The 26748-nt window shown below is 42.3% G+C and overlaps 1 protein-coding gene across 3 annotated transcripts in view; it reads right to left on the reverse strand.

The window, feature by feature from the left end:
- Positions 1 to 24210, reverse strand: part of st14b (ST14 transmembrane serine protease matriptase b) — a 38888-nt gene extending 14678 nt beyond the window's left edge. Inside the window, exons 1-17 of one of the 3 annotated variants that reach the window (XM_060936176.1) lie at positions 23883 to 24210; positions 23750 to 23802; positions 20323 to 20479; positions 20056 to 20186; positions 19414 to 19484; positions 18028 to 18215; positions 16921 to 16956; positions 16596 to 16830; positions 15992 to 16134; positions 15794 to 15891; positions 14619 to 14728; positions 12999 to 13132; positions 10342 to 10446; positions 9794 to 9901; positions 9593 to 9709; positions 3339 to 3461; positions 512 to 689 (exon numbers count right to left, since the gene is read on the reverse strand). In XM_060936176.1, coding sequence (XP_060792159.1) covers positions 512 to 689; positions 3339 to 3461; positions 9593 to 9709; positions 9794 to 9901; positions 10342 to 10446; positions 12999 to 13132; positions 14619 to 14728; positions 15794 to 15891; positions 15992 to 16134; positions 16596 to 16830; positions 16921 to 16956; positions 18028 to 18215; positions 19414 to 19484; positions 20056 to 20186; positions 20323 to 20479; positions 23750 to 23794 — 1979 coding nt within the window. In that variant the 5' untranslated portion in view covers positions 23795 to 23802; positions 23883 to 24210. Of the gene's footprint in view, positions 1 to 511; positions 690 to 3338; positions 3462 to 9592; positions 9710 to 9793; positions 9902 to 10341; positions 10447 to 12998; positions 13133 to 14618; positions 14729 to 15793; positions 15892 to 15991; positions 16135 to 16595; positions 16831 to 16920; positions 16957 to 18027; positions 18216 to 19413; positions 19485 to 20055; positions 20187 to 20322; positions 20480 to 23749; positions 23817 to 23882 lie in introns of all 3 variants that reach the window. The other 2 variants (XM_060936177.1, XM_060936178.1) reach the window with 2 other exon arrangements.
- Between the last annotated feature and the right edge of the window lie 2538 nt (positions 24211 to 26748).

Raw genomic sequence — 26748 nt, forward strand, 5'->3', positions numbered from 1 at the left:
AGGCTAGCTGAAGTTCGCTAAATGTCCGCAATAGTAACTTATTCTGGTTTATTTTTCCTCACGTTGCACCCCCCCCGAAGAACTCTGGCGCCCCCTAGGGGAGGCGCGCCCCACACTTTGAAAAGCCCTGTTCTAGAACATTAAACACAACTATAACTGGATTTAAAAAAAAAAGTGTTGTCAATTGCTCTGCATAAGCAAAATAAAACACTTCAAGGCACACTTTTATTTGAAAATAATATAGTACCTATGCTGTGGTAACAGTAACTCCACTCAAGTTGTTTCACACCACCCTGTTGTTGATTATTTTCCTACTCCTTACCTGTTTAATTCTATTATTTATAATCATCTCTGCAACCGGTGATGATTTGATTTCTTAATGTTTTTGTGAATATTTCAGAGCCGCCCCAAAAACAAGAAACTAATCTCAGAAGGGCTTTGCTGCTTAACATTAAATAGGAGAATTGAAATAAAAATGAATGAGTACTTAAAGTAGATGGAGTAGACATACCTGTTAGTCTCTTGTATACAGTGTGCCGCAGTGACTAACCAGAGGTTGCTAATTAGGGAGGCTCCACACACATGAGCCCTTCCCTTTAAATGAAGACTAACCTGCCAGGGCCAGGCGCCTTCACTGGCTTCCTTACCACCCACAATCTGAGAGGACTGGTATGGCCTTATACCACAGTCTGTAGAGAAATCAGCACAAACACATAACTATTCAGGGAATATGTTGAGGTACTACTTAACATGAACACAGCAATATCCAAAGATGGACAGTATTTCTGATATTTGGTTTCGTGTTCTTTTGAATTCTCATTTTTGTTCTGATGTTGATTTACGTGCTATAACAGCAGCTCACACAGTAGTGCTTTCTGTGAGGTTATGTTCATTTAACATTAATAGAACGGGTCTCCAGTGTCAATGCTCAGTCAGCAAAGTGGTAGAAAGAGGATTTTTTTTTGTCTTATTATGCTCAGTAGTGAGAAAAAGAAAAACTGGTGAGGGAAGTTTAACTCTGCAATAATATAATTTATAACAGGAACTACAACATAACTTGTTCAGTGGACATTCCCCAACATTAACTGTAACTATAAATGGAAAAAAAACACACGATGTGTCATTTTCTCTATTGCTATGCAATACCAGATATATATTAAAGGGAGGGAAAGGAGACATTGTGTGATTCCCTTTTATCCAGCATGTTGCTAAAACCAGTTAAATAATCAGTAATGTTATTTTTATGCATCTTACATTTCTCTAGCTAGCAAGCTGGATGCAAGCTAGCTGGCACAGTTGATATGATCAAGCTAGTACAACCCCGATTCCAAAAAAGTTGGGACAAAGTACAAATTATAAATAAAAATGGAATGCAATTATTTACAAATCTCAAAAACTGATATTGTATTCACAATAGAACATAGACAACATATCAAATGTCGAAAGTGAGACATTTTGAAATTTCATGCCAAATATTGGCTCATTTGAAATTTCATGACAGCAACACATCTCAAAAAAGTTGGGACAGGGGCAATAAGAGGCTGGAAAAGTTAAAGGTACAAAAAAGGAACAGCTGGAGGACCAAATTGCAACTCATTAGGTCAATTGGCAATAGGTCATTAACATGACTGGGTATAAAAAGAGCATCTTGGCGTGGCAGCGGCTCTCAGAAGTAAAGATGGGAAGAGGATCACCAATCCCCCTAATTCTGCGCCGACAAATAGTGGAGCAATATCAGAAAGGAGTTCGACAGTGTAAAATTGCAAAGAGTTTGAACAAATCATCATCTACAGTGTATAATATCATCAAAAGATTCAGAGAATCTGGAAGAATCTCTGTGCGTAAGGGTCAAGGCCGGAAAACCATACTGGGTGCCCGTGATCTTCGGGCCCTTAGACGGCACTGCATCACATACAGGCATGCTTCTGTATTGGAAATCACAAAATGGGCTCAGGAATATTTCCAGAGAACATTATCTGTGAACACAATTCACCGTGCCATCCGCCGTTGCCAGCTAAAACTCTATAGTTCAAAGAAGAAACCGTATGTAAACATGATCCAGAAGCGCAGACGTCTTCTCTGGGCCAAGGCTCATTTAAAATGGACTGTGGCAAAGTGGAAAACTGTTCTGTGGTCAGAGGAATCAAAATTTGAAGTTCTTTATGGAAATCAGGGACGCTGTGTCATTCGGACTAAAGAGGAGAAGGACGACCCAAGTTGTTATCAGCGCTCAGTTCAGAAGCCTGCATCTCTGATGGTATGGGGTTGCATTAGTGCGTGTGGCATGGGCAGCTTACACATCTGGAAAGACACCATCAATGCTGAAAGGTATATCCAGGTTCTAGAGCAACATATGCTCCCATCCAGATGACGTCTCTTTCAGGGAAGACCTTGCATTTTCCAACGTGACAATGCCAAACCACATACTGCATCAATTACAACATCATGGCTGCATAGAAGAAGGATCTGGGTACTGAACTGGTCAGCCTGCAGTCCAGATCTTTCACCCATAGAAAACATTTGGCGCATCATAAAACGGAAGATACGACAAAAAAAGACCTAAGACAGTTGAGCAACTAGAATCCTACATTAGACAAGAATGGGTTAACATTCCTATCCCTAAACTTGAGCAACTTGTCTCCTCAGTTCCCAGACGTTTACAGACTGTTGTAAAGAGAAAAGGGGATGTCTCACAGTGGTAAACATGGCCTTGTCCCAACTTTTTTGAGATGTGTTGTTGTCATGAAATTTAAAATCACCTAATTTTTCTCTTTAAATGATACATTTTCTCAGTTTAAACATTTGATATGTCCTCTATGTTCTATTCTGAATAAAATATGGAATTTTGAAACTTCCACATCATTGCATTCCGTTTTTATTTACAATTTGTACTTTGTCCCAACTTTTTTGGAATCGGGGTTGTATGTAAAGTTCTTGGTAACACATAAGAGAAAAATATAACATCTGATGTAATAAAGACCGCTAGTGTGCTTTCTGAAGAATACCTAGTGCTAGTATTAGTGTTAGCATAGCTAATCCATCTATTGGTATATTTTTTGGAAAGTTGAAGGAAACCAGAAAATGTAGGGAAAGCCCATTTAGACACAGTGAGAACATGCATAGATATTAACCTGAGGTCAAGATCAAACCAGAGACCCTGGAGCTGTTTAGTTACAATATTTGAGAGGTTATCTGGTGTGTTTACATTTGGGGCATTATATATGTATGTACAGCATGTATGTATAACAATACATTTTGCTTATTCCTGGCCACAAATGCAGGTGGCATTGGAGTAGTCATGAATAAGTGACTAAGTAAAGTAATTAAACTAAACTTACCACAGCCTTCTTCATCTGAACCATCCTCACAATCTTTGTGTCCATCACAGTCTGGATTCTGCTTGCTGATGCAAATGTTGTTCTTACACTTGAAGGTAAACTCGGAGCAGGTGAGGACTATAGCTAAACACACAAGACAACAGGTAAACCACTTATTGTCTACCTCATCTCATCTCATTATCTTTAGCCGCTTTATCCTTCTACAGGGTCGCAGGCAAGCTGGAGCCTATCCCAGCTGACTACGGGCGAAAGGCGGGGTACACCCTGGACAAGTCGCCAGGTCATCACAGGGCTGACACAGACACAGACAACCATTCACACTCACACCTACGGTCAATTTAGAGTCACCAGTTAACCTAACCTGCATGTCTTTGGACTGTGGGGGAAACCGGAGCACCCGGAGGAAACCCATGCGGACACGGGGAGAACATGCAAACTCCACACAGAAAGGCCCTTGCCGGCCCCGGGGCTCGAACCCAGGACCTTCTTGCTGTGAGGCGACAGCGCTAACCACTACACCACCGTGCCGCCATGTTCAAACTGATAAACTTTATTATTTTTTTGTAAATATGCACTCATTCTGAATTTGATGCCTGCAACACGTTCCTAAAAAGTTGGGACATATTTACCACTTTGTTACATCCCTTTTCTTTTAACAACACTCAGCAAGCATAAGGAAATGAGGACACTTATTCTTGAATGTTTGAATGTGAAATTCTTTCCCATTCTTGCTTGATAAATGATTTTGGTAGCTCAACAGTATAGGGTTGCTGTTGTTGTATTTTGTATTTCACATTTTCAAATGGGAGGCAGGCAGGTCAGTTTAGCACCTGCACTCGTTTATTACAAAGCCATGCTGTTGTAACACGTGCAGAATGTGGCTTGGCATTGTCTTGCTGGAATAAGCAGGGACGTCCCTGAAAAAGACATCGTCTGGATGGCAGCATATGTTGTGCCAAAACCTGTATGTACTTTTCAGCATTAATGGTGCTTTCACAGATGTGCAACTTAGCCATGCTATGGGCATTAACACACCCCCATACCATCACAGATGCTGGCTTTTGAACTTTGTGCTGGTAACAATCTGGATGGATCTTTTCCTATTTAGCCCAGATTTCTTGTCTCGTCTCGTCTCCTTCCGCTTATCTGGGGCCGGGTTGCGGAGGCAGCAGTCTGAGCATGGAAGCCCAAACTTCCCTTTCCCCAGATACCTCGGCCAGCTCCTCGGGAAGAACACCGAGGCGTTCCCAGGCCAGCCGAGAGACATAATCCCTCCAGTGTGTCCTGGGTCTTCCCCGGGGCCTCCTCCCGGGGGGACATGCCTGGAACACCTCCCCAGGGAGGCATCCAGGAGGCATCCGAAAGAGATGCCCGAGCCACCTCGGCTGATTCCTCTCGATGTGGAGGAGCAGCGGCTCTACTCCGAGCTCCTCCCGAGTGACTGTGCTTCTCACCCTATCTCTAAGGGAGCGCCCAGCCACCCTGCGAAGGAAACTCATTTCGGCCGCTTGTATCCATGATCTTGTTCTTTCGGTCATTACCCAAAGCTCATGACCATAGGTGAGAGTCGGAACATAGATCGACCGGTAAATCGAGAGCTTCGCCTTTTGGCTTAGCTCCTTCTTCACCACAACGGACCGGTAAAGCAACCGCATCACTGCGGAGGCTGCACCGATCTGCCTGTTAAACTCATGCTCTATCCTTCCCTCACTCGTGAACAAGATCCTGAGATACTTAAACTCCTCCACTTGAGGCAGGACTTCTCCACCAACCTGGAGAAGGCAAGCCACCCTTTTCCGGTCGAGAACCATGGCCTTGGACTTGGAGGTGCTGATTCTCATCCCAGCTGCTTCACACTCGGCTGCAAACCGCCCAAGTGCATGCTGAAGGTCCTGGTTTGAAGAAGCCAACAGGACAACATCATCCGCAAAAAGCAGAGATGAAATCCTGTGGTTCCCAAACAGGATTCCTTCTGGCCCCTGGCTGCACCTAGAAATTCTGTCCATAAAAATTATGAACAGAACCGGTGACAAAGGGCAGCCCTGCTGGAGTCCAACATGCACTGGGAACATGTCTGACCTATTGCCGGCAATGCGAACCAGACTCCTGCTCCGTTCGTACAGGGACCGGACAGCCCTTAGCAAAGAGCCCCGAACCCCATACTCCCGAAGCACCCCCCACAGAATACCACGAGGGACACGGTCAAATGCCTTCTCCAGATCCACAAGCACATGTGGACTGGTTGGGCAAACTCCCATGAACCCTCGAGCACCCCATGAAGGGTATAGAGCTGGTCCAGTGTTCCGCGACCAGGACGAAAACCGCATTGTTCCTCCTGGATCCGAGGTTCAACTATTGGCTGAATTGTACTGGAGAGGAGGCTGTCTTGGCTGACAGCCCCACAACATCCAGAGACTTGAGATACTCAGGGCGGATCTCATTCATCCCCGGTGCCTTGCCACCGAGGAGCTTGTAAACCACCTCGGTGACTTCGGCTTGGGTAATGGACAAGTCCACCTCTGAGTCATCAGCCTCTGCCTCCTCAATGGAAGACATGATGGTGGGATTGAGGAGATCCTCAAAGTATTCCTTCCACCGCCCGACAATGTCCCCAGTCGAGGTCAACAGCTCCCCACCTGCACTGTAAACAGTGTTGGCAGAGTACTGCTTCCCCCTCCTGAGGCGCCAGACAGTTTGCCAGAATTTCTTCGAGGCCAACCGATAGTCCTTCTCCATGGCCTCCCCGAACTCCTCCCAGTTCCGAGTTTTTGCCTCCGCAACTGCCCAAGCTGCGGCACGCCTGGCCTGCCGATACCCGTCAGCTGCCTCAGGAGTCCCGGAGGTCAACATGGCCCGATAGGACTCCTTCTTCAGCTTGACGGCATCCCTTACTTCCGGTGTCCACCACCGGGTTTGGGGATTGCTGCCACGACAGGCACCGGAGACCTTGCAGCCACAGCTCCGAACAGCCGCGTCTACAATGGAGGTAGAGAACATGGTCCACTCAGACTCAATGTCCCCCGCCTCCCTCAGAAGCTGGGAGAAGCTCTCCCGGAGGTGGGAGTTAAAGACCTCCCCGACAGAGTGCTCGGCCAGACGTTCCCAGCAGATCCTCAACATACGTTTGGGCCTGCCAGGTCTGTCCGGCTTCCTCCTCCGCCAGCGGATCCAACTCACCACCAGGTAGTGATCAGTTGACAGCTCAGCCCCTCTCTTCACCCGAGTGTCCAAGACATAGGGCCGGAGATCAGATGAAACGACAACAAAGTTGATCATCGACCTCCGACCTAAGGTGTCCTGGTGCCACGTGCACTTATGGACACCCCTATGCTCGAACATGGTGTTTGTTATGGACAAACTGTGACTAGCACAGAAGTCCAATAACAAAACACCACTCGGGTTCAGATCGGGGAGGCCGTTCCTCCCAACCACGCCCCTCCAGATGTCACTGTTGTCGCCCACATGAGCATTGAAGTCCCCCAGTAGAACAATGGAGTCCCCAGTCTGAGCACCTCTCAGTACCTCTCCCAGGTACTCCAAGAAGGCCGGATACTCTATACTGCTATTTGGCCCGTAGGCACAAACAACAGCAAGAGCCCTCTCCCCAGTCTGAAGGCGCAGAGAGGCGACCCTCTCATTCACTGGGGTAAACTCCAACACATGGTGGCTGAGCTGGGGAGCTATAAGCAAGCCCACACCAGTCCGCCACCGCTCACCATGGGCAACTCCAGAGAAGTGGAGAGTCCAGCCCCTCTCGAGGAGCTGGGTTCCAGAGCCCAAGCTGTGCGTGGAGGTGAGCCCGACTATCTCTAGCTGGTACCTCTCAACCTCCTGCACAAGCTCAGGCTCTTCCCCCCAGTGAAGTGACATTCCATGTCCCAACAGCTAGCTGCTGTGTTTGGGGATCAGGTCGTCAAGGCCCCTGCCTTCAACTGCTGCCCAATCCACACTGCACCAGCCCCCTATGGCTACCTCTATGGGTGGTGAACCCACAGGAGGTCGGGCCCACGTCACCGCTTCGGGCTGAGCCCAGATTTGAAACATGGATTTGCCAGAGTGGCATGGTGGTGTAGTAGTTAGCACTGTTGCCTCACAGCAAGAAGGTTCTGGGTTCGAGCCCAGTGGCTGATGAGGGACTTTCTGTGTGGATGTTCTCCCCATGTCTGTGTGGGTTTCCTCCGAGTGCTCTGGTTTCCCTCACAGTCCAAAGACATGCAGGTTAGGCTAACTGGTGGCTCTAAACTGACTGTAGGTATGAGTGTGAATGGTTGTTTGTCTCTCTGTGTCAGCCCTGCAATAATCTGGCGACTTGTCCAGGGTGTACCTCGCCTCTTGCCCATAGTCAGCTGGGATAGGCTTCAGCTTGCCCGCGATCCTGCACAGGATAAGTGGTTATGGATAATGGATGGATGGACTTTCCAGACCACAGCACACTTTACATCAGTCCATCTCAGATGAGCTCAGGCCCAGAAAATTTGGCGGCATTTCTGGATGTTACTGATATGGCTTTCGCTTTGCATGTTAGATGCACCGATGAACTGTGCTTACCGACAACGGTTTTCTGAAATGTTCCTGAGCCCATTTAGAATTATCCTGATATAATATACAATCATGTCAATTTATAATGCAGTGCTGCCTGAGGGATCAAGAGTCATAGGCGTTGAATGTTGGTTTTTGGCTTTACCCCGATATGCAGAGGTTTCTCTGGATTCTCTGAATCTTTTGATGATATTATGGACTGTCGATGGTGAAATACCTATATTCCTTGCAACTAAATGTTGAGAAATATTGTTCTTAAACTGTTGGATGATTTGCCCATGCAGTTTTTCACGAAGTGCAAACCTCACCCATCCTTGCCTTGCCAACCTATGAATGACTAAGCCTTTCCATTTACCAATTAGCTGTTTACCTGTAGAATGTTCTAAACAGGTGGTTTTTTTTTTCAGCATTCCACAACTTTCAGTCTTTTGCTGCCCCTGTCCTAACTTTTTTGGAAAGTGTTACAGGCATCAAATTCAGAATGAGTATATATTTACAAAAAAACAATAAAGTTTATCAGTTTGAACATTAAATATCTCATCTTTGTATTGTATTCAAATGAATATAGGTCGAAAACCATTTGCAAATAATTGCATTCTGTTTTAATTTATGTTTTACACAGCATCCCAACTTTTTTGGAATTGTGTTTTTGCGTTGTATTTATGGTTCCTTAAAGAACCTTTGAGTTCATAATTCTTTCTGGGTGGACACAATAAACTGAATAATTTCCCTTCACAAAGGTCCTTCCACATTACAATAACATTTATAGTGCCATTTTTTTTCAGTTCTCTGTGGCACCAACAAAAGTGGTCATACACCTAAAGAACCTTTTTGGTACCTTTTAATTGATTATAGCTGATAAAATATATCTATGTTTTATTATTATATTTCTGAATAAGCCGCTTTGATAGAACATCAAATATGTTTTTAGTGTCATGTTATACTATCCCAAGTATCACTGTGCAACAGGCAGTGGGACAGCTCATTTGTCTTTTCTACCAGTCTATACAGTAGTTGATAAAAGAAAAAGGCCACAATTGATGAACTGGGGTTTTTCTAGCTTGCCCAATCTCATTAGTTTCATAGGAAACATACTGGATTTCTTTCATTAAAGAAGTACAATTGAAATGTGGGATCAGCAAGGACACTAACTTTGCTGATAAAAAGATGGAAAGCCTGTTTAGTGAAATGTGTTCATTCATTCATCCATTCATTCAGTTTCCTTCCACATATCCTATTCAGGGCTGCATTGGCAACAGGCTGAGAACGTCTGTCCTTACTTCTATATTCCTGGCTACAGATTCCAGCTAGTCCTGATAAACAGTTCTTCCCAAGCCACCTGTGAAATATAATCCAAAGGATCCTGGGACTGCCCTGAGGTCTTCATTCAGTAGAATGTGCCTGCTGCATTTCTAATGGTAGCTGACCAGGGGGCATTCTTTTAAGGCGCCTGAATCGTCTCAACTAGCTCCTTTAAATTCAGAAGAGGAGCAGCTCTACTCCAAATCTCTCCCTGAGCTTATCACACCATCACAGAGAGTGAAACCGGTAGCTCTTTGGAGAAACTTCTTTTCTATTTACCATCCACTTTGGAAGAGAACAACATTAGTTGCAAATAAAAATGATGTTACTTCTAGTCCTCCATAAGGGACACTCCTCCAAATGCTCTCTAGTCACAAAACAGAAAAAAAAAAGGTTGTGGTGGGTGGGCTCACATTTAGGACACTGGGATTCATCTGTACCATCCTCACAGTCATTATGGCCATCACACTTCTTCTGCTCAGAGATACAGTGGCCATTTCGACAGGCTATTTCCCCAGCTTTACAGTATCCTGCAGACAGGACAAATATTCACTATGCATTCTTACCAAACTGTAAGGCTTTTTGTATAATCAATGTTTCAGTTCCATTCTTACCACAGTTCTCCTCATCTGTATTGTCACCACAGTCATTCACTCTGTCACAGCGCCAGTATTTGGGCTTGCAGAAGCCGTTCTTACATTTGATCTGAGACTCATCACAGACTGTGCAGATAAAAGGAGATCTCTGGTGACAAACATCATTACTAAACATGTTTTTGTATCATATATTGGTAATACTGTAGATTACATTTCCCTTAACTAACATTATTACTTTCTGGCTTAGCTCTCTGTAAGGAGGTGTAGCCCAAACTCTGAATTTATCAGTCTACATATTTTATAAGTGACTCAAATTCTAATATAGCTACAGTTGATTCCACATGTTATTACTGATGGATATTACACATGATCTATACAATCATTTAAGGCAAGTGTGTGATTTAAGCAATGTTAAACTAGTAGCTATAAAATATTGTTAATAGATCAAGCTCATAGCTCCGGTGTTAAACTAAAGAAGCAAACTTCAGATACCAAACATGTCTTGGCTGATCATGAACATTTCATTTTATGGCCTTTAAATTTAAAAGTAATGGATTTGAACGGACTGCAGTCATTCTCGTCGCTCATGTCTCCACAGTCATTGTAGCCATCACATTTCAGTTTCTGAGGAATGCAGGCAGCATTTTCACAGAGGAATTTTTCAGGACATCCTACACATTGAAAGACAAGCATATTTATACAGTTGTGGTCAGAAGTTTACATACAGTGACATGAATGTCATCTTGGATATGAATGTCGTGGCAATATTTGGGCTTTCAGTAATTTCTTTGAACTGTTCTTTTTCTGTGGCAGAATGATTGTACAGCATACATCTTTAATTAAAAAAAACAAAACAAACAAAAAAAACACTAGCAGGGGCATCGTGGCTCAGTTGGATAAGGTGCCATACCATAAATCTGGGGACCCGGGTTCGATTCTGACCTGAGGTCATTTCCCGATCTTTCTCTCCCCCTCATTTCCTGTCTCTACACTGTCCTATCCAATAAAGGTGAAAAAAGCCCCCCCAAAAAAACCACTAGAATTTGGTGCACAAGTTTTAATTTTCTTTGGGTTTTCTGAAATCAACTCAGGGTCAAAATTATACATACAGGGTCAAAAATTTACATATGCTAACTCAGATTATTAATTCAGAGGTGCTGAAACTTCCAAAATGTCTCTTATCTTGCCAAGGCCTTCCTGTTAGTGATTATGATTGACTATAGCTGGTAGCTTCTCTGTGCCTTCATAAAAAGGATTTATTTACAGCACTCATTGGCTTAGGCAGCTGGGCCATAGAAGGTTCACGCTGCACGCTGCATGCTGCACGCTACACGCTACACGTTCACGTGAAGAACCGGACCCTGGGCCATTAAACTTCATGCTTGGATGTTCACGTGTTGCGTCTGTTCTACTTTGACCGAGTAACCAACAATATGGACTCTTCGGATGACGACGATTGCCTCATTCTGCTTTTACTGAGACAGAGGAAGAGAAAAAGGAACAGAATTTGGAGCCGAGAACACTTCCTTCTGAGAGAAACCCGTGGTGAATTTCACCGAACATTCTATAATCTGCTTGACAATCCCGATGAAGAACTATTTTTCAATTATACCATTCAATTATATTTTTTCTGAAGTTTTCCCCTGAAAGCATAGAGTTATCTCCCTAGACCCGTTCTGATTGGCTGGCGCGGCGGTGACCGCATGCATTGACTGGAATTTCCATCTTCACGCCTAGAAAAAAGTGTGCATGTTCATTTCACGCTTCACGCGTGAAGTGTGCAGCGTGCAACGTGAACGCCGTTCTATGGCCCAGAGCAAGTCATGCTACGTTTGTCCACTTTTCTTTACACGCGTGTAGCGTGTAGTGTGCAGCATGCAGCGTGCAGCGTGAACCTTCTATGGCCCAGCTGCCTTAACCAACACACAGTAAAATGCGAAAGTCCAAGGAGCTCAGTGCAGATCTGAGAAAGAGGATCGCAGATATACACAACTCTGGAATGTCTCTTGGAGCCATTTCTAAACAACTGCAAATTCCAAGATCAGTTCAAACAATTGTATCCAAGTTATTGTGAGGTGTAGTCACTTTGCCCAGCCACTTTGCTTGAAGAAAACCCAAACTGTCACTCTCAGCTGAAAGGAAACTGGTTTGGATGGTCAAGAACAACCTGGGAACCACCATGGCACAGCCCTACCACGAACTGGAAGCTGATGGATCATTGTCTGCAGTTTAGATCACCATGGACTAAGAGGCGGCTATCCAAGAAACAATCCCCTGCTCCAAAATTGACACCTTCAAGCTAAACTAAAGTTTGAAGCTGACCACATGGACAAAGAAAAAGCCTTCTGGAGGATAGCTGTATGGTCAGATGAGACAAAGATTGAGTTGTTTGGCCACAATGACCACGATGTACAGAGGAACACTGTACCAGCTGGTGGTAGGATCATCATGCTCTGGGGCTGTTTTGCTGCCAGTGGAACTGGTTCATTGCACAAAGTGGATGGAATAATGAAGGAGGAGGACTACCTCAGAATTCTTCAGCATAAACCATCAGAAACTTGAACATGACTTGGGACTTACAACAGGACAGTGAACCCAAACATGCATCAGAGCTGGTTGTGGAGGATAAAGCAGGCTAACATTAAGCTTAAAACAAGTCCTGACTTCAACTCTATTGAAAATGTATGGACCATGCTTATAAGTCGAATCCATGCCAAGAAAAAAAAAATTAATTGAACTCTACCAATTCTACCATGAAGAGTCATGAAATATCCAACCAGAATTCTGCCAGAAGCTTGTTCATGGTAAACAAAAATGTTTAGGAAAGGTGAAGCTTGCGAAGAGACATTTTACCCAAATATTAAGTGTGTTGTATGAATATTTTTGACCTTGTATGTATAATTTTAACCCTGTGTTGATTTCAGAAAACCCAAAGAAAATTAAAACTTGTGCACCAAATTCTAGGGTTTTTTTTATATTAAACATGTATGCTGTACATTCTACCACAGAAAAAGAACAGTTCAAAGATATTACTGAAAGCCCAAATATTGCCATGACATTCATATCCAAGATGACATTCATGTCACTGTATGTAAACTTCTGACCACAACTGTACTATTATAATTATTACATTTCCATGTTCATATTTTCCCCATGCATATTATTAAATCTCATTTCAGTAAAAAAAAAAAAAATACACATTTAGAGTAAGTAGTGAACATACGATCAGAGGGTTCGAAGGCTTCAAACTCTGCAGAGAAGCCCTTGTCTACATAGGGCATGTCAGAGAAGAATGTGATATCTGTCTTACTGGTTTTGATGATTTGGGATACTTTTCCAGATTTTTCTCCACATATCCTAAAACACAAGAAATTCAGTATACTTCCTAGCATTACTATGTGGAAATGTTTACTATATTATCTTCATTAAAAAATATTTTGCAATATGAAGACATAACCATTTTAATGTGTTTGTATGAACTTCAGCATTAATACATAGTAAGTAACATTAACAAAGTAAGTACCGTAACATTAACCTAAAATGTTTAACCTGAAAATGTTTGTGGTTATTAACTGGCAAAATTCTGAACTGAGACTGAAAAGCAAATTCCAATACTGAGACCTGAGTTCAGGAAGTTTTAGGGCATTTAGTAACAGGAAAATGCTTACGTTTTGTTAATTTACCTTAATTTATTTTACTTTATACCATAGTGCTGTTGAATTCTCCAGTCTGACTGGTCAGAAGGTGTTGATAAATTTTCTATAACAGCACCTCTGATGACATGTCCAGGGTGTACCCCGCCTTTCGCCCGTAGTCAGCTGGGATAGGCTCCAGCTTGCCTGTGACCCTGTAGAACAGGATAAAGCGGCTAGAGATAACGAGATGAGATGAGATGAGATGAGATGAGATGAGATGAGCACCTCTGATATTAGTGATGGCTGCAAAGCATCTCAGTGCATATCACTCATTCTAATACATTATCATTTCTATCGTAACTACTTACATGGAAACTTTCATTCATCAATTCATTATCTATACTACTTAGCTGTCAGAGAGCCAATCCCAGCTAACTTTGGGTAAGAGGCAGGGTACACCCTGGGCAGGTCACCAATCTATCACAGGGCTAACACAATCCACATGTCTTTGGACTGTGGGAGGAAACCAGAGCACCTGGTGGAAACCCACACAGGCACTGGGAGAACAAGCAAACTCCAAACAGAAAGGCCCCAGTGGGCTGTGAGGTTCAAATCTAGAACCTTCTTGCTGGGAGGTTACAGTGCTAGCCACTCCACTACTGTGCTGCCAAAAGGAAACTTGTAACTGATTAACAAAATGCATGTGTTGAGTTTTCTGTGTGAAGATGCATTGTAACTGTGAGACATAAATCTGTAACTTTAAGTTTAAACTTGAACTATTCTGGGATTCTTCTATAACATGATAAGCTGCATTTTTTGTGCCATATTAACTTCAGGAGAGAGAAATACTAGAGGTTGTTTAGAGGGCAACTGTTTTATGGCTGCCAGAATGTAATTCCATAACTTTAAATGTAGCTATAAATGGATAAACTGTATGATCTATCATGTTTGAATAAATTAAAATGGTTAACGTGAGCAAATTATTGTGGAATAAAATGAATAAGACACTTCAGGACATGCTGTTACTGGAAAACAATCATCAAAACATTTTACAGTGGTAATGTGCCACATTATACAACCCCATCATGTACCTTAATTTTTACTTTATCATTTCTTGCTATGGATGCTATTAATGCTGAAGTTCCTGCTTTGTTTAATCACTTATTTAAACCATATAAAAATAATTTTGCTTTCTAAAAAGGTCTAACCTTTTGCCATTAACCTCCACGTAATCTTTAGTACAGTTGTCTGGACTCTGTCCTGGATCAGTCAGTGAAAACTTTTTGAAATTTATTATGATGTACTTTCCCTCAGGAACCTGAGAGAGGGCGAACAAGATGGATTAAGAGAGTAAGTAAACAAACAAACAAACACACACACCGATCAGCCATAAAAGTAAAAACACTGACAGCTAAAGTGAATTACAAACTACTGAAAAAGTTAATGCTGGCTAAAACAGAAAGGTGTCAGCATTAACTTTTTCAGCATTTTGTGCTATAGTAGCTCTTCTGTGGGATTGGACCACATGGCCTAGTTTTTGTGCCCCATATGAATCAATGAGCCTTCGACAGCCATGATCCTGTTGCTGGTTCACTGATTGTTCTTCCTTGGACCATTTTTGGTAGGTACTAACCACTGCATACCGGGAACACCCCACAAGATGTGCCATTTTGGAGATGCTCAGACCCAGTCATCTAGCCATCACAATTTGGCCCTTGTCAAAGTTGCTCAGATCCTTACGCTTACCCATTTTTCCCGTTTCCAAAACATCAACTTCAAGAACTGACTCTTCTCTTGCTGCCTAATATATCCCACCCATTGACAGGTGCCATTGTAACAACATCCATTCATCAATCCATCCGTTATCCGTAACTGCTTATCCTGTACAGGGTCGCAGGCAAGCTGGAGCCTATCCCAGCTGACTATGGGCGAGAGGCGGGGTACACCCTGGACAAATCACCAGGTCATTGCAGGGCTGGCACATAGAGACAAACAACCATTCACACTCACACCTATGGTCAATTTAGAGCCACCAATTAGCCTAACCTGCATGTCTTTGGACTGTAAGGGAAAACGGAGCACCCGGAGGAAACCCGTGCAGACACGGGGAGAACATGCAAACTCCACACAGAAAGGCCCCCGTCGGCCACTGGGCTTGAACCCGGAACCTTCTTGCGACAGTGCTAACCACTACACCACTGTGCCGACACATTATCACAACATAATCAGTGTTATTCACTTTACCCGTCAGTGTTTTTAATTTTATGGCTGATCGGTGTATATATATATATATATATATATATATATATATATATATATATATATATGTTACCCAGTGACCCAGCACAATGTGCATGCCCGGTTAAAGAATTTATTTTGTTACTTTAATGTTCCAAACACACTGGGTTTGGAGAGGATAACTGGAGGGGAAGCCTGGAGACGTAAAGATGCCTTTCATCCCCGTTAGTTTCTCACCACACCCTGAAAGGTGAGACAAGAGAGTTTCTTAATTGTATGGACTTTGCAATATAATCCAAAAGCTCTCCAGAGTTCTTCTTCTAACATCACCTTGTAACTGTACCTTGGTTTTCTGCAGGTACCTGAGAGTACTTTGCACTGAAGCCTGGGAAATTCTTCTCTCCATTTGTGACCAAAGTAACTAACATGACATTTCCAGAGGAGAGGAAAGCCAGCTGTTCATTGTGGGTGTAGCGGCCACATTTCCTGTATAAGTAAGGAATGGTGACAGTGACGGTTCAATGAATCATAACAATTATTATAATTACTAAATTACACACAGCAAAATCATAAACATTTAAATAGCCATATTCAAATCACATTTGACTGATTTTCAGAGGAGAAACATCCTCTGCTCGGAACATAAAGATGATCTTGCTGATGATTTATATCATACAAGTAAAAAAACAAACAAACAAATAAACAAAAACCTTGTACTAATCTTGTATTGGGAAGACTTGTCAAAGATTTCTTTAAAATTCACTTAGCAGGAAAGATCTAAAAATTACAAACTGCACCATTACCCACCTGGGAAAACTATTAGATTAGCATGTGCAAAAGTTTACATTCAGTACCAATTAATATCCTTTTGTCAGAAATCAGAATGTCTTGATTTTTGTTTAAAATTTTTTTCCCACTATTCCACCGAACACCAAAGGAATACTTACTCTGCCATAACCTGATTCTCACTGGGGACAAGGGAATCATACACTCTAATGAAGTCATTGTGGCAATCATTCTCCAGGTCTATCACTGTAAACTCCAGCTGAATTCTGTGGTTGGGGTCGGCACGGAGCTGCCACTGACCGTAGGTGTTGGCATCATAGGAAGAATCAGGAAAGCCTCGAGACCGGATGATGCCCGTCTCGCCCGCACGAGAGTGATGGAATTCCGTATAGTGACCTGACATTAGTAACAAGATTAGTAGATACTTGGAACTGTATATGAAAGTGTAAAATAAGTGGACTATAAACCAGAGGTACAATATATTACCTTTCAGAGTTGAATCAACCAAGCGAGGATCTACAGCTGTGACAATGGATTTAATCAGTTAATAAAAAATACAGCCCGCATTTCTTTGGTCAATGTATTGTACATAGCAACCAATGACAAATGTAATCATTTTAAGGAAGGAACTTGTGTGGTGGTCTGGGAAAAACCACTGGATATGGCTGAATTCTGGAAAAGTAAAAACAAAACAAAACCAAAAACAACAAAAATGGGACCATGTGTATGGAGTGATAACTCCTTTCCCAGTATAAACTTATACTTCTTTCAAATTTGGAAATAACATTATTTTTCTATGCATAGATTAGGTTATGAATGTAAAGGTAGATGGGGCATCTTTCATTAGAATAGGAATTAAATCTTTAAATGCATTTTCATGAGATATAGTCCCTTCAGGAAGTACTGGAACAACAAGACCAATTCTTTTGCTCTTGCTATACGTTTTTTTAAATTTAACCTTTATTTAATCAGGAAAGAATAATTGAGATTAAAAATCTATTTTACAAGAGTGTCTTGGCCAAGACAGGCAGCAGCACAGTTCACAAAACATAGAGCCAATACATACATCCATATACACAACATTAAGTAAAATGTACACTGAAAACATATAGGTTTGAGATCAAAAGACGAATATGAGATGCTCAATCAGAATTACATTTTTCATAACTTGACCTGTTGTAAGTGTTATACAGTTTAAGACTAAACTGTAGTTCCAATACTTTTGCTCCTAATAACTGGGTGATCTGCCACCAAAAGTGCCATGTTCTAAGCCGTGTAACACATCTAATTGTAAATATCAGGAAATGAAGACTGAAATTCTGATCCATCATCTCATATTCATCTTTTGATCTCAAACCCAAATATCTTCAGTGTTTTGCAACAACAACAGAATTGACTTTACCGTTCCAATACTTTCAGAAGGGGCTGTATATGCAAAAGAGAAATATCATTTAGTTCAGGAAAGTCTGTAGTTTTTAGAAATATACTAGAAAATGTCAAAATTTAACCATGTGAAGGGTTTTTCCAGGAAACCACACATATAAGAAAAGTAATGAAAGTAACTTAAGTATTGTTGGTACCAGTTTTAGTTACCTGCAGCCATCATATTGCTGATAAGCAGATCACCGGTGGGCTTAAGGTGCAGGCTCAGCCTACGTGTTTGTCCTGGACCCGCAGTACGTATGGAAGACCTAATGGCTTCATCCACAGCAGACACCTGAGCCTCTGGCACACTGAACTCAGACATGTAGTAGGCTATAACACTACCATCACTGGACTCACTGAAATGGAGAATAACATTCTGGTATTATTATGAAGTTCAATGTTTTGTAAGTGAGAAAATCTAAAAACCATTTGTATTGAGACGGAAAATAAATTATTTTATCTTTTCTATAATTTGTTTCTTGGTAATATTTTTTGCTTCAGTTGTGTCAGAACAATGTTACTTGTCCTTACTTGCCACAGTTTCATCAAGACAAATAAATATAAAGTCATTTTTTAAGTTAGGTTTTTTGCTCCAGCCTACCAAGCCTTTGACAGCTAACTTCAAGTTTCTTCATTCCTTAAAAACAGAATATTTCAGTAGGTACTTTTATAAGGGTTTTCCACATTTTCCTTTATTTCCAATCAGTGAAATACATGGAATCCACGTAACAAGTGGATTTACAAGATTGGTTCACAAAATGGGCGGCACGGTGGTGCAGTGGTTAGCACTGTCGCCTCACAGCAAGAAGGTTCTGGGTTCGAGCCCAGTGGCTGACGGGGGCCTTTCTGTGTGGAGTTTGCATGTTCTCCCCGTGTCTGTGTGGGTTTCCTCCGGGTGCTCCGGTTTCCCCCACAGTCCAAAGACATGCAGGTTGGGTTAATTGGTGACTCTAAACTGACCGTAGGTGTGAGTGTGAATGGTTGTTTGTCTATATGTGTCGGCCCTGTGATGACCTGGTGACTTGTCCAGGGTGTACCCCGCCTCTCACCCATAGTCAGCTGGGATAGGCTCCAGCTTGCCTGCGACCCTGCACAGGACAAGCGGTTACGGATAATGGATGGGTTCACAAAATGGGCATACATGATCCAGGTGGGAGAAGAACTAATTTCTGGACCAGAAAGAAATAAACAAGCCTGAACTAAAAGTTTAAATTATATGACTGTCACAGAGATTGGTGACAAGCCCAGAGGGTACCCCATCTCTTGACCAAAGTCAGCTGTGATTGGCTCCAGCTTCCCCTGTGACCCTGATGGATAAATGGTTTAAATAATGGATGGCTAGCTGGATGGCTGGATGATTATCACATTTAAACATTAAAACACATTTAAACATTACAAACTGCATTTTTATGATAGACTATATGGTTAAACCCGTTTTAAATCAGGTCAGTTTAAAACTTGTGATAGGTAAGACAAGATGTTTGTTAATTTCAAAACTTGCTAATGAACTCAGAGTTCAATAATACTAAGAAGTGAGAATTGTAATTTTCATACCTGAAGGCTTGAATGCTGGAGCTGACGTAATATCTGGACAGTAATGGCACACTACTGTACATATTTTTCATCTGAAAGACATAAATATAGCTTGGAATTAGAATGATGCAGGTGATGCAGTGGGTTGTGTTATCACCTCACAACTCAAGGACCCCTGGTTTGAGCACATGTTCGCCCCATATCCTTGCAAGTTCCTTCTGGGCTCTCCAGTTTCCTCACACCACCAAAAAACATGCCAGCAGTTGGATTGGTGTACCCCTAGAGGTGAACATGTGTGCATAGTGCCTTATAAGGGACTGGGGTGCTATTCAGGGTATATTCCTGCCTCACACCCAGTGTTCTCAGGATAGGCTCTGGGTTCACCATGACACCAAACAACATAAAGCAGTTAATACGAACTGTTTTTGTTACTGCACTAACTCATTGTAGAAACTCCTCTTGGACAGAGTTTGGGTATGCATTTTGACAATTCCTACAAGGCACTTCTGGAAGTCACTCTGGATAAGGGTAAGGTCTGCTAAATACTATAAATGTAACTCAGCATTCTGATATTGGTATGATATCAAAACAAATCCTTAATTTTAGCAGTCTGGTAAGTACTTAAATCGAAGAGATCAGGATAAAATGTCATCCATGACTCACTTGTTTAGAGAGTTGAGAAGCCAGCTCATTAAATTGAGCACTGCTACTATTTTCATAAGAGTCTATGAATCTCCGATTGGCCACCATTAGAGAACCACTGAAGACCTTTTTTGTTCTTCCATCTGTTCTCACTGTATGAGAGAGACAGAGAGAGAGAGAGAGAGAGAGAGAGAGAGAGAGAGAGAGAGAGAGAGAGAGAGCAACTTTAGGAAAATACAGTACAATCGATGATTCTGTATCTGCAAATTGTCCAGAGCAAATACTCACAATGAAAGTTCCAGACTAGAAGCCCTACTATCAGTGCAGTGATTGCTGCCAATACGATCAGAATGATTACTAAGATGGTTCTGAAGGGTAATTTCTTCTTCACTTCCTTAGCATCAGACTCGGGGAGAAATTGCACTGATGAGTCCACGGGTTCATCCTACAAAAGGTGTAAAAATTGCAAAGATATTTTTAAAAAATAAAATAAAAAAGAGAAGTTATGCAATTTATTTTGATGCAAGAAATGTAATAATTAAATTAAAATTTAAATTGAAAGACTGCAAAATTTCATGTGCACATAGTATTGAAACCAATACACGGAAACATATTTACAATTAATTTCACTATTTAAGACTGAATGACTGCCCAAAATCCCATACATCTCAGAAAAAAGACAACATTTTACAGAAATAACAAAAAATCTTTTCATTGTCATGTCAGTGAAGTTTTTTTTCCCTGGGAACATGTTGTACCTTGCATATTTTTAACTCTAAAGACACCCTCAACACAGATTTATTTTATCAGCATATTTAAATATAATGATATTCAAATCATATAAGCACTATTAAACCCATCAATTCAAGAGACCAGTCAAATGATCCATGACCCAGATTAATAACTCAGTAGTAAATATAATAACTTATGATAAAGTTGGCTTGTGATTTCTACCACTGTAACAAATTTAAAAATCATATATCCCTGGGGGTTGCCGAACCACACTATTTGAGAACCCTGGGTGTATACAAGTTGATGGTTAATAACATATGTATAATATATCAATGACAATGGTGTCCAGAACTGGTCACTAACATTATTCAAAAACAATTATTATCCTACACATGAAGATCTGGACTATGGAAACTATATTAATGGTGCAAGCCTTGCTTACAATCTGTATTTGCTCACAAACTGTATTTATCAAATTTGCATTTTAGTGGCAAGAAGTTACAAGACTATGAAATATAATTCACAGCTCAAATTAGTGCTGGCTGAAAATAAACATTGCGTATTTTGAAACTTTAACCCTTGGAATAAAGTGTGAAAATATCTCCTTATCATTCAGAAACCTGAAATACTGAAACTCAGGATTTGGGTGCATAAAGCAAAACTGAACAGTCATATATATACACACACACATAAAATATGTGACTCTCAGAAAAAAATAGGGATAATGCATTACAGCCATTTGGCAGACAGTCTTATCCAGAACAACATACCCAGAGCAGCCTGGGGAGCATTTAAGGGTTAGGTGCCTTGCTCAAGGGCACTTCAGCCATCCCTGCTGGTCCAGGGAATCAAACCAACAACCTTTTGGTTCCAAAGCTGCTTCTCTAACCATTAGACCATGGCTCCCCTGATTATTATGATTAGAAAAAGAAGAAGAAGCCTTTATTTCTCACATGCACACTCAAGCACAGTGAGATTCATCCTCTGCATTTAACCCATCCAAAGCAGTGAACACATGCGCACACACACCCAGAGCAGTGGGAAGCCATACTACAGCGCCCGGGGAGCAGTTCAGGGTTAGGTACCTTGCTCAAGGGCACTTCAGCCCAAGGCCACCCCATGTAGCTGTATGATACAATGTCACGTCATTCCTAAGTGTATCCATCCATCCATTATCCATAACCGCTTATCCTGTACAGGGTTGCAGGCAAGCTGGAGTCTCTCCCAGCTGACTATGGGTGAGAGGCAGGGTACACCCTGGACAAGTCACCAGATCATCGCAGGTGACAATCATTCACACTCACATTCACACCCACAGTCAATTTAGAGCCACCAATTAGCCGAAAATGAGGAAGGCCAAAGGGGAGATACATGGATGTGGTGAGAGAGGACATGAAAGTGGCAGGCTTCAGATGGGTTAAATGCAGAGGATGAATCTCACTGTGCTTGAGTGTGCATGTGACAAATAAAGGCTTCTTCTTCTTTTCTTTGCCTGCCAGGCAAACGAAAACGAGGAAGGCCAAAGAGGAGATACATGGATGTGGTGAGAGTGGACATGAAAGTGGCAGGTGTGGTAGAGAAGGATGCGGAAGACAGGGAGCAATGGAGACGAAAGATAAGCTGTGGCGACCCAATCGGGAGCAGCCAAAAGAAGAAGAATTAGCCTAACCTGCATGTCTTTGAACTGTGGGGGAAACTGGAGCACCCAGAGGAAACCCACACAGATATGGGGAGAACATGCAAACTCCAAAGCCCTCCTGTCGGCCACTGGGCTCGAACCTAGAACCTTCTTTTTTTTTTTAAAGATTTTTTTTGGGCTTTTTGCACCTTTATTGGATAGGACAGTGCAGAGACAGGAAATGAGCGGGAGAGAGAGAGAGACGGGAAGGGATCAGGAAATGACCTCGGGCCGGAATCGAACCCGGGTCGCCCGCATTCATGGCATGGCGCCTTAACCACCCGAGCCACGACGCCCCCAAACCTAGAACCTTCTTGCTGTGAAGTGACAGTGCTAACCACTACACCACCATATCTTTTCTTGTCCACTAGGATGGTACCCTCATATCTCATATATCTTTTGTGTTTCTTTTTCCTAGAAAGGTCAATGTAGTGAACACCTTTAAATTATTATTATCTCTAACCGCTTTATCCTGTTCTACAGGGTCACAGGCAAGCTGGAGCATATCCCAGCTGACTACAGGCGGAAGGCGGGGTACACCCTGGACAAGTCGCCAGATCATCACAGGGCTGACACATAGACACAGACAACCATTCACACTCACATTCACACCTACGGTCAATTTAGAGTCACCAGTCAACCTAACCTGCATAACTTTGGACTGTGGGGGAAACCGGAGCACCCGGAGGAAACCCATGCGGACACGGGGAGAACATGCAAACTCCGCACAGAAAAGCCCTCCTGTCGGCCACTGGGCTCGAACCCAGAACCTTCTTGCTGTGAGGTGACAGTGCTAACCAGTACACCACCATATAGCTTTCCTTGTCCACTGGGATGGTACTCTCATATCTCATATATCTTTTGTGTTTCTTTTTCCTAGAAAAGTCAATGTAGTGAACACCTTATCTCATCTCATTATCTCTAACCGCTTTATCCTGTTCTACAGGGTCACAGGCAAGCTGGAGCCTATCCCAGCTGACTACGGGCGAATTATTATTATTATTATTATTAAAAGTACAAGAATGGTCCTCAAGATGCAGTTACATTCACATTGTCATGTAAAAGATACACAGTAAAGGTACAAAAAAAAAAAGAGTACCCTTGAGGGTACCACTCCAGTGACAAAGAATGTCAAAGTTTAGTATATGCCTACAATTATAAACCTCTTTTAAACTTTAACATCCCAGTTGTTATAACATACTGTCTAGCTGTAAGCTGCTAAGCTTAGAAACAAAGCTGAACGGTCTAGTAACTATCAAGCCATTGTGTTCATTCCAGCATTCACTGCAAGTGCGTCAAACATACCGGGTCTTTCGGGAGGTCTTCAGTTCCATTCCCGACAGACTCCATTGTATTCCCTGGATGCAGAAGGCTTTAATGGATGTTATAACTCATAATATTTCACAAAAGATAAAATGTTATCAAAATAGTACCAAACCTATGAGGTAGGCTCACACTACCGGACGCGTAGGATACTTCTTTGGCACACTATTTAGTAGGCTAAGTTGCGGTTTGAGTGGAAGCCCCAGTCTGTTGCTTCGACTGAACAGGTGTCAGGAGTTGAAGTACGATGAGAATCCAATGCAAGTTAATATAGTTCCTGACAAAACCGTCAGTTCGAACCCCAAAAAATGATAAAATAAAGACGTTTCTCGTTAGTTCAGTTCTATAACTAGTTCCCTTCTGTTCAGCAGGTAAAGGTGTAGCTGTAAAGGCAGGGCAGCAGGAAACCTGCCCAAATGAAGTTGTCACCGAACTTAATGAACTCGCTGGCACTTGTGACATCACTGCAAACATTGCTTTCATCCGCAGAGAGAATTTAAACAACACGGACTCCTGACAAAAAAAAAAAAAACAATCATTGAAACAGTGTTATAGAATAGAATGCCTTTATTGTCACTATACACATGTACAATGAGATTTAAAGCATCTCCAATAACAGTGCAAACAGCGTAGAGAGAGAGAGAGAGAGAGGAAGGGGGAAGAAAAAAAACAAGGGGGTAAGGTGCACTGAAAAAAATGGCCTGTTAAATTAACACAAAAAAATCTTGTACATCGGTTGCACTTATTAAAATCATATCCACTAAGACCAATTAATTCATGTTCTGTTTGACTGAACATGACTTAATTGGTCTTAGTGGATATGATTTTAATAAGTGCAACCGATGTACAAGATTTTTCTTGTGTTAATTTAACAGGCCATTTTTTTCAGTGTGCACAGTCTGAGGTGTGTGTTGTGTTACACATTATGGAGTGAGGTATTGCACATATAAAGTATTGCACAGAGACAGTCACATTATAAATTATTGCACGAGAGAGTCACATTATAAGATAAAATATTACACATTATGAAGCAGTGATGTGCGTGAACGAGTTCAAAAGAACGCGTTCACTGAACACGCTCATTTTTTCCTGAACTTTGAACTGCACGCAACACGTTTTAATAAAGAACTTGAACGTGAATTTGTTCACATTATGTGTCATGAACGGCAGACATCACTGTAAATGAACGTTGGAATTTGTTTTCCCTTGATAACTCGAGTGGCATTTGTTTTCTCTTTTGAAACGCAACGAGAGAAAGTCTCCCCCTCCTGTATTCTCGCAGCCGGTGCCGCTCAAATCATGTGTCACTCCAGACAGAAATGGCTTTGACATTGTGTGCGCAATGCATTGCGGGGAACGTAGTGTCCGGCCGAGAATAGTTGAATAACATACTGGCTTCCGCACTACGTTACCCATGATGACTTGCAGCAGGGCGGGGTAGGCGTAGCAGGCAACGATGAGGGCGAGGAGGAGAATGGGCTGGAGCGAGAGGAGGAGTGTGTGAGAGACCAATGACGAGAGTGAGAGAAAGCGCTGCAATTTAAAAAAATGGCTAGTGGAAGTGATGGCACGGAGAGCACAGACACTGATTATGAACATTTAAGACAATTTTACACACTGTCACACCAAGACCCCGACGGCAAAAACCTTACCTTTCTGTGCAGGGGCGCAGATATGTTTTTTGAACTGGGGGGGACAAAGCTGCCAGCAAACCACCCCCAACATGTGTTGTGCGAGGAATATACTCTGATGCCCTCATGGCGGCGACATTACTCATCTCATCTCATCATCTCTAGCCGCTTTATCCTTCTACAGGGTCGCAGGCAAGCTGGAGCCTATCCCAGCTGACTACGGGCGAAAGGCGGGGTACACCCTGGACAAGTCGCCAGGTCATCACAGGGCTGACACATAGACACAGACAACCATTCACACTCACATTCACACCTACGGTCAATTTAGAGTCACCAGTTAACCTAACCTGCATGTCTTTGGACTGTGGGGGAAACCGGAGCACCCGGAGGAAACCCACGCGGACACGGGGAGAACATGCAAACTCCACACAGAAAGGCCCTCGCTGGCCACGGGACTCGAACCCGGACCTTCTTGTTGTGAGGCGACAGCGCTAACCACTACACCACCGTGCCGCCCGACATTACTCACCTAAGACAAAAAAACCATCACTCCTTCATCCCTGCAACCGTTAGCTTAGGCCTACTAATATAAATAAAGAGTAGGAATAGAGCACACCTGTGATGTCTGGTGCTCTCATGTGCTATTTACCACTGACACAACAGGATGTCATGTGGGTTGAATGTGTGTGTGTGTGTGTGTTCTGGATGACTGCTGACTGTTTTGTCTACCCTTTGTATTTATCTATAGCATCTAGGTCTGTGTATCCTATGTATTGAGACTTGGACTGTCAAACTTAATTACCCATCATTGAAAGAAATAAAGCTTATTCTGATACTGATTCCAATCACTCCCCAAGCATGCCATATGCCGTATGCAAAAACTGTTTTATTTAAACATTAACTGACTTTCAGCACACTTATTCTTTAAGAAAACTAGTTTTAAAACCACTAAGTTCCAACTGTTAAACATAGCGAGAGCCTGGGCTACGTGTGTGTGTGTAAAGTGTAAACCAGTGCATCCTGACTTTCTAACTATGCCTGTGTGTTGCGTGAGCGGCAGTCAGTCAACAACTCTTCGCAAAGTTTCCTTATGAAACAATATGCTCGCTGAAATTATGGCAGGGAACACCAGATTAAACATTAAAACTGCCTTCTGAGCACTGTATCTACAGGCTACCACCGAAAGAAGGAGGCTACCAGAAAGGCATCTCTACTCCGTACGATTTTACTTTCACTACATTACTTTGAACAGACTATCAAAAAATTGCAAGGTGATATGATAAAGTAAGGCACAGTTTACTTACAGTCGTTGTTTTTTGAAAAAACGATGCAATCGTTTTCTGCCTTTTC

This window comes from Neoarius graeffei, chromosome 12 (genome assembly GCF_027579695.1).
Source record: "Neoarius graeffei isolate fNeoGra1 chromosome 12, fNeoGra1.pri, whole genome shotgun sequence".
Taxonomy (NCBI): Eukaryota; Metazoa; Chordata; class Actinopteri; order Siluriformes; family Ariidae; genus Neoarius; species Neoarius graeffei.